The 7,748-nt window shown below is 41.8% G+C and overlaps 1 protein-coding gene across 1 annotated transcript; it reads left to right on the top strand.

Annotated features, from left to right (window-relative positions):
• The first annotated feature begins 7,198 nt into the window (after positions 1-7,198).
• LOC121492837 (copper transport protein ATOX1-like) lies at positions 7,199-7,410 on the top strand. Its single transcript, XM_041758032.1, has one exon. The coding sequence runs from the start codon at positions 7,201-7,203 to the stop codon at positions 7,408-7,410; it is 210 nt and encodes a 69-aa protein (XP_041613966.1). The 5' UTR covers positions 7,199-7,200.
• The last annotated feature ends 338 nt before the right edge of the window (positions 7,411-7,748 follow it).

A 7,748-nucleotide genomic window follows, 5' to 3' on the forward strand; every position in this document is an offset into this window, starting at 1 on the left:
GTATTTATGAGAAACACGAACATTTCTTTAATATTGCCCTCCTGTTAGGATGTAAGCTCTCTGAGAGCAAGGATCTCCTGCTTCGCCTGCCCTTCCAGTCCCTAGCACTTGTAGGTGCTTACATGATATGGTGAATGAATGAGAAATCCATACTTTAATGGATGTCTTCAGACCACATTAAAATTGTGTGATTATATGATCTGATGCAACTATCAGGTGCTTTCCTAATAAAATATTTCAAAAAAAAAAAAAAAAGACTTTCATCTCCAGTGCCTAGCGTGGTGCCTGATACCCAGTAGGTACCTAAAAAATGATTATTGGATTAATGGTCATATGTGCCTAGAGTTCAGTGCAATATTACTATATTTCACATATGGTTCTAATAAAGAGCTATATAGCCTAGCTGGCAAAATAATTATCCCTCACATCCCATTTACTTAATTTTTTAAAAATGTCTTTTAAGGATCCCTGGGTGGCTCAGCGGTTTGGCACCTGCCTTTGGCCCAGGGTGTGATCCTGGAGTCCCAGGATCGGGTCCTGCATGGGGCTCCCAGGATGGAGCCTGCTGCCTCTCTCTCTCTCTCTCTCTCTCTGTCCGTCTCTCATGAGTGAATAAATAAAATCTTTTTAAAAAATGTCTTCTAGTTCATGAAATTTATTTTTTATTATTTCACCTATTATTAGTTTCAAATCTTTGAATAGCAGAACTGTGTCTTTTATTATGGGGAAAGTTGGACCATATCACTTGAAAAGTATCTTTCCCTAAGTATGTATTAATGTGCTAGCTTGAACTCAAAACTGGCCTATCAGGAATGCTTAATGTTTTCCTCAAGGAATCTTGAAGCAGTTGAATGTTACAATTTTTGTGCGTATTTTTATTAGCTACAGAACCTTGCCAATTCACTCATGCTAATCTGCAAGTCCTGTAATTATCACAAAAAAGTACTCTGGCAAATTAACCCCACTTCTCAATGCAAGCTTAATAGGAAAGAGTTATTTTGAAAGCTCAATGAATTATAAGCAGTACTTTACAAAACACAGTGCAACATACTTATACTTTGAGATACAGCCTTAAGTAGTTAAACAAATTCATTGGCTTTAAGTGGTTATATTTCCATCCTTTATTTTTTCCTATTGACTTCATTACTGAAGACGTATCTGGATGCTGGCAAAGGGCCTCCTGGAAGTGTGCAGCCATGGTGGAGGGGAATAGAGGGAGCCCCATGTTTGTGAAGGAGAGTAGACATCATGGGAGATATATGTGATTTGAACAACTAGCTCCACTGGCATATCACTAAGAGAGAAATACTTGGTTATAATCAGGGAGTTACACAGTGAAACTGTGGATTCGAAGTAACTAATAATTGCTTAGTATAATCTAAGACTCAGAAAGAGCCACAATAGAAAGAAGTGGAATCAAAACATAGTCTTGGATGTTTTGATCACTGAAGCTGGAACAATAGGGATAACCATGAAAGCTTATTTCTAAAATAAGCTATTACAGGACTCAGTGAGTGCAGACCAAAAGCAAACTTGTAGAAGAACTAACTTCAAAAAAGATTCTGGGGGCAGCCTGGGTGGCTCAGCTGTTTAGGACCACCTTCCTCCCAGGGCGTGATCCTGGAGACCTGGGATCGAGTCCCCCGTTGGGCTCCTTGCATGGAGCCTGCTTCTCCCTCTGCCTGTGTCTCTGCCCCCTCCCCCCAGCTCTGTGTTTCTCATAAATAAATAATTAAAATCTTAAAGAAAAGATTCTGTATAATAAGGGTCAAATTGTTAAGGGTCAAATTGTTAGACTAAAATGGTGAGGACCTCCCAGGTTTTCTAGGTCATGCCTAAACCATCAAGGTCAACACAGACATTTATAGAGACCTAGTATACTTGCTCTTCTATCCTAGGCCCTGTTCACAGCCCAAATTAGGCACTGAAGTTCCCCATCAGCTGGTTGGATGGGGCTACAGGACAGGCCTCTTTAAACATAGAACTCCCTGGATACCACAGTACACTGGAAGTCTTGTGAGAGCCTGAGTGAAGCCTGAGTGTCTAGAGAGATCAAACCTGAAGAGAGAGTGAGATAAGGAGAGAGTTGAGTCATTAGTCACCTCTTTTAACTAACTCTCTGAAGTTGGCTCGCTTCACACTAGACCTGGTGATTAATGGTAAAGAGAAAGCTCTTGCAATTCAACTTCTGTAAGTAGAAAGAAACTTAAAGCCTCCCCTGAGCATTTGCTTCCTCTTTAAATGCCTCAAAACAAATCTCAGCATCTGTAGGCTGATGCTGGTTCTCATCTTGCACATAGTCCTTGATGGGGAAGAGGGAAAGGGCCAGGCATGCCCTATTGGACAGGGACCAATGGTTCTCTGGCTTTTCACAGCATTCTTCCTATGGGAGACACAGAGTGACAAAATCATGGGACCAAATGGCAGCCCTGAGAGATCATTACACTGTCAGCACACACAAGTTATTACTCTGTAGAGGAGAATTTTCTAAGGATAGTCCAGAGTTTGCCAAAGAAGTGCTTTTTGTTCAATTATCCCTTGTAGACAAATACATATGCAAAAGTTAAGAAAATTCAACACTGAGAATGTTTTTTCTGGCTTTGAAACTTCCTAATGCATAAACAACATTCTTACTTCTGGAGACTCCCTCATTTACCGAAACATGATATGGAGAAGGTGACAAACCCCACTATCCACCCAGCTGCTCAAACAGAAAGCTGTGATTCCTCTTCTTCCATCCAGTCCATTAGCCTCATTAATTCTTCCTTCAAAATAGCTTCATTCATTCATTCTTCTCCATTTCCATTGCACCATTCTCGTCTAAATCACAATCATGTCTCACTTGAACCAGTCCAATATCCTTAAGTAGAGGTTAAATAATCTTACAATGATCTTAAATTGAACTTATTCTTGTTTCTTTATAATCTATTTCATGGCGGCAAGGGAATTTTTTAAGTAATCTCTATGCCCAACATGGGATTCAAACTCATGACCTGAGATCAAGAGTTGAGATCAAGAGTTGCTGTTCTAACAACTAAGTGAGCGAGGCACCCCAAGTCAGAGGAATATTTTTGCAACTCCATGTGATTGTGTCATTGATGAGAGCATGTCATCTTCAATAGCTTCCTTCCAAGGCCATATATGATCTGACCCCATCTATCTCCCAACTTCATTTCCTAACGTCCCACCTGAACACCAATGGCCTGTTTGGGGTTCTTTGACTAAGCCAAACATCCATCTGCCTCAGGGACTTGGCCCTCATTTCCTCTGGCTGTCATGCTCACCTCCTATAACTGATTCCTGACCTTTAGGTCTTAGCATAAGTGTCCTCTCCACAGATAGGATCGCTCTGACCAACTTGTCTCCTCCAGTTATTTTCCCTTTACTAGTATCTCCTGTTTATTTTTTCACAGCATTTGTAATTTGAAATTGTCCTATTTATTGATATACGCACTTATTGTTGGTCTCTTCTCACCTACAATAGAATCTAAACTCCTGGGCAGGAACTATTTTTGTCTTGTGATGTTACAGCATCTCCAATAGTTAGAGGAGTGCCTAGAATATAGTAGATATTCAGTGAATATTCATGAAATGAATGAAAAAAGAAAGCTCATCTAAAGGTTGGCAGACTTTTTCTGTAAAGGGCCAGAGAGTAAATATCTGAAGTTTTGTCACTTACAAATCTCTATTACCTCTTCTTTTTCATGGAAAAACCATTCTTAGTTCTTATAAAAACAGACCACAGGCTGGATTTGACCCAAGGGCCATGGTTGCTAGCCCCTGATATAGATTAAGAAAGAAGTTTATTGGGGTGCCTGGGTGGCTAAGCAGTTGAGTGTCTGCCTTTGGCTCAGGTCATGATCCTGGGGTCCTAGGATCCAGTCCTGCATTAGCCGCCCCCCACCCCACCCCAGCAAGCCTGCCTCTCCCTCTGGCTATGTCTCTGCCTCTCTCTGTGTCTCTCATGAATAAATAAATAAAATCTTTAATAAAAGAAAACAAGAAAGAAGTTTATCTATGACCTTAGTTATATCTAATGCCTAACTTTTGCACACTTGTTGGAGTTCTAGGTTATAGTATAAAATTGGAATAGATGCACCAGCTCGCACTCCCTTGACCATGATCCATTCTTAGTGGCCCTGTTCGCTCACAGTTCCTGAAAAGACAGCTCTACATACTACCTGATTCCTCAACAACTTGTACTCCCTACTCACAGGTGATTGTACTAGAACTGAACATTACCCTGATCAGATAATGTCTCTAGAAATTTGAAACTAGGCCTCTAAAACTGAACCAATTACATGCTGATGGGCTCTTGATCTAAAATAGTTGGGTAGCAGGGTGCCTGGGTGGCTCAATCAGTTGGGCATCTGCCTTTGGCTTGGGTGATGATCCCAGAGTCCTGGGCGGAGCCCCACATTGGGCTCCCTACCCAGTGGGAAGTCTGCTTCTCCTTCTCCCTCTGCCTGCCACTCCCCCTTATTGTGCTCTCTCTCTCTCTGTCAAATAAATAAATAAAATCTTTAAAAAAATAAAAAGTAAATAAAATAAAATAGTTGGGGAGGTCCATGACAAGCAAAAATCAAATATGTTCATATTTTTATTCATATTTTAGAATGAAAGTACCACAGTAAAAAGGCCAGTCTACTAAAGAATCTTGAGAAAGGAGGGACACAGGGATGCCTGGGTGGCTCAGTGGTTGAGTGCCTGCCTTTGACCCAGGGTGTGATCCCGGGATCCAGGATTGAGTCCCACATCAGGCTCCTTGCAGGGAGCCTGCTTCTCCCTCAGCCTGTGTCTCTGCCTCTCTCTACCTCTCTCTCTCTCTGTGTCTCTCATGAATAAATAAATGAAATCTTAAAAAAAAAAAAAAAAAGAAGGAGAGACACAGATAGAAGCACAGATCTGAAGCCACATGGTCCCAGGAAGAAACACTGGCCTTGGGTCTTGATCACCCAGTTCCATGTCTCATATGGTCTGGGTGTACTTTGCTTATGTCCTTGGACATCTATGAAGTGTCTGTTGTTATCTGTTCTTGATTGACCTAATTTGAGAGAATTTCTATTCCTGACAAGAGGAATGAGTGTTTCACATTCCTATCAATCAATACATGCATATCTAATGGATGTCTATGATACACAGAATGAAGGCAAACAAATATGTATTAAGAGATTTTTATTGCCCTCCAGGAGGGTAAATCTAGTTGAGGGAGACACAGATACATGAAGTGATAATTAGCAGTGCAAGACTGTATATGGCAAGTACCACATGACATGATTCTGTGTGTCTAAGCCTTTTTAAGAATCACTTTTAATAGTATTTAAAGCAAAATGAAAATAGAGGCTGAGGAAATAATGGCTACTATTTCAAAAGAACCACACAATAGTGAATTTTAATAAATTGCTTTTATCAGAATTATACTTTTATCTAACTATTGAAGGCACATTTTAGCAAAATTTCAAAATTGCTAACCATGAATCAAATCTATTCAGATTAACTAAGAATAAACCGTTCTTGTGCTCTTCCTGAAAGAGATAATGACTATCCTCAGAATATCTAAAAAGTGTTTGGTCTTAACAACAGAATAGATAAAGTCCCTGGCGTGTCCAAAGTGAACTCATGGGTATTTCATCAATACGGGCATCATGTTACCAATTGCCTTAAAAATGCACTGCCTGATATTGTCTCTGTGCTGACAAAACATTCACTCAGAAAAGCAATCTCTAGAGACCTGTGTGCTTGTAAGAATTAATTTTTTGGAACCAAGATTTGTAGAAATACCATCTTCTAAAGATGCCGCCGGTAAGATCATCTCAATCTGACGTGGAAATGAACTCTATAAAGACAAGTTAATTAGGATTTTTTTTAATTTTTTTTTATTTTTTTTTAAATTTTTATTTATTTATGATAGTCACAGAGAGAGAGAGAGAGGCAGAGACACAGGCAGAGGGAGAAGCAGGCTCCATGCACCGGGAGCCTGACGTGGGACTCGATCCCAGGTCTCCAGGATCGCGCCCTGGGCCAAAGGCAGGCACCAAACCGCTGTGCCACCCAGGGATCCCCTTAATTAGGATTTTTTAAAGTACATTTTTTATCAAAACATGTTTAAAAGGAAATGGAGGAGATGGGGAATAATCAGCTGTCATATCAATGCAGAGAAATTCAGCAGATATATCACGATCTGCCTTTTAGTCCACAAATGGTGTTCTCCGTCATCTATCAGGTATATACACCTGATACAAAACAGAGTATGCGTCAGTAATTTGCACTCATCTGCCAATGCTGACAGCAGCATACCAGTTAATGAATCGGTGGTTCTCAAACTTCAGTGTGGATCAAGATCACCTGGAGGCTTGTTGAAACACAGATTTACTGGGCCCCACTCCTCAAATGTCTGATTCAGCGAATCCAGGGTCTGCCTGAGAATATGCATTTCTCTCAAGTTTCCCACGTGCTGCTGATGTTACCTGTCTGAGGGAACACACTGAGAACGACTAAACTAATAACCACTACATTCATATAAGCTCTAGGCCTATTCCTAGCCTGGACTTTCCTGCTGGATATACTCAGGAAATCCACTAGAACTTATGAAGAAACAATCTGAGGCGGTTTTCTTATGACATCTATTGCTCAAAGTCATACAACGGTTTGGAGGATTCAGTCTATAATTCTGATTTTTTTAGTTTCCAGTCTTCACGAAAGGCTTAATGCCAGCTGATAGTGGTTGCTTAGGTGAAGAGGCATACACAGCAGGCACCAGTGAGATGGCCAGCAAGGAACCACTGCAGATGAAAACCTCACCGAAGTGAAACAGATGGGTTGGCTCTGATGGCTCCAGTGGCAGTGCTGGGCCTGTCCGTTCTGGTGTTTGAAAGGACTGCCCGACACAATGGAGTACTGCTGACACATGCTAGAACATGGATGGACCTTGACAGCATTATGCAAAGTGAAAGAAGCCAGCCCTCCAGATTCTATGCTATCCTATGATTCTACTCCAATGAAAGTCCAGAACAGGACAGCCTATAGAGACAGAAAGTAGATTTGTAGTATTAAGGCTGATGGGGGCAAAGGAGGGAGGCAGGCATTTGGGGGGGGGGGCTGCTGTTAGCTAAAAGGGTACAAGGTGAAAAAAAAAAGGGTACAAGGTGAGAAGCATCGCTGCCGCCACCACTGCCACCACCACCAGCCATCCCCACAGTCATGCCGAAGCACGAGTTCTCTGTGGACATGACCTGTGAAGGATGCTCTAACACGGTCAGTTGGGTGCTCAACAAGCTGGGAGGAGTTGAGTTTGACATTGACCTGCCCAACAAGAAGGTCTGCATCAACTCTGAACACAGCGTGGACATCATCCTGCTGGAGACCCTGGAGAAAACAGGAAAGACTGTTTCCTACCTCAACCCCAAGTAGTGAGGGCCTGGCCCCTTGGGCCCATGATGGACCAAAGGGAGCAGGACGCTGATCTTCTCCTGCCTTCCAAATAGACGTGGGGCCTGGCAGTCCTGCTCAGCGATGGCAGTTCCTGACAGAGACCCTCACTTGCCCCGCTCCTCCCTAGCTTCCCTGTAATAAAGTTGAGCCACTTTTGCTGGGGAAAAAAAAAAAAAAAGATAAATAAAGGGTACAAGGTGTCTTCTGGAGGTGATGCAAACTTTTTTTTTTTTTTAAGATTTTATTTATTTATTCATGAGAGATACACAGAGAGAGGCAGAGACATGGGCAGAGGAAGAAGCAGGCTCCATGCAGAG

Source organism: Vulpes lagopus, chromosome 6 (genome assembly GCF_018345385.1).
Source record: "Vulpes lagopus strain Blue_001 chromosome 6, ASM1834538v1, whole genome shotgun sequence".
NCBI lineage: Eukaryota > Metazoa > Chordata > Mammalia > Carnivora > Canidae > Vulpes > Vulpes lagopus.

Coding starts and splice junctions, on each gene's coding strand:
- LOC121492837 (XM_041758032.1), top strand. CDS start 7,201: ATGCCGAAGCACGAGTTCTCTGTGGACATGACCTGTGAAGGATGCTCT.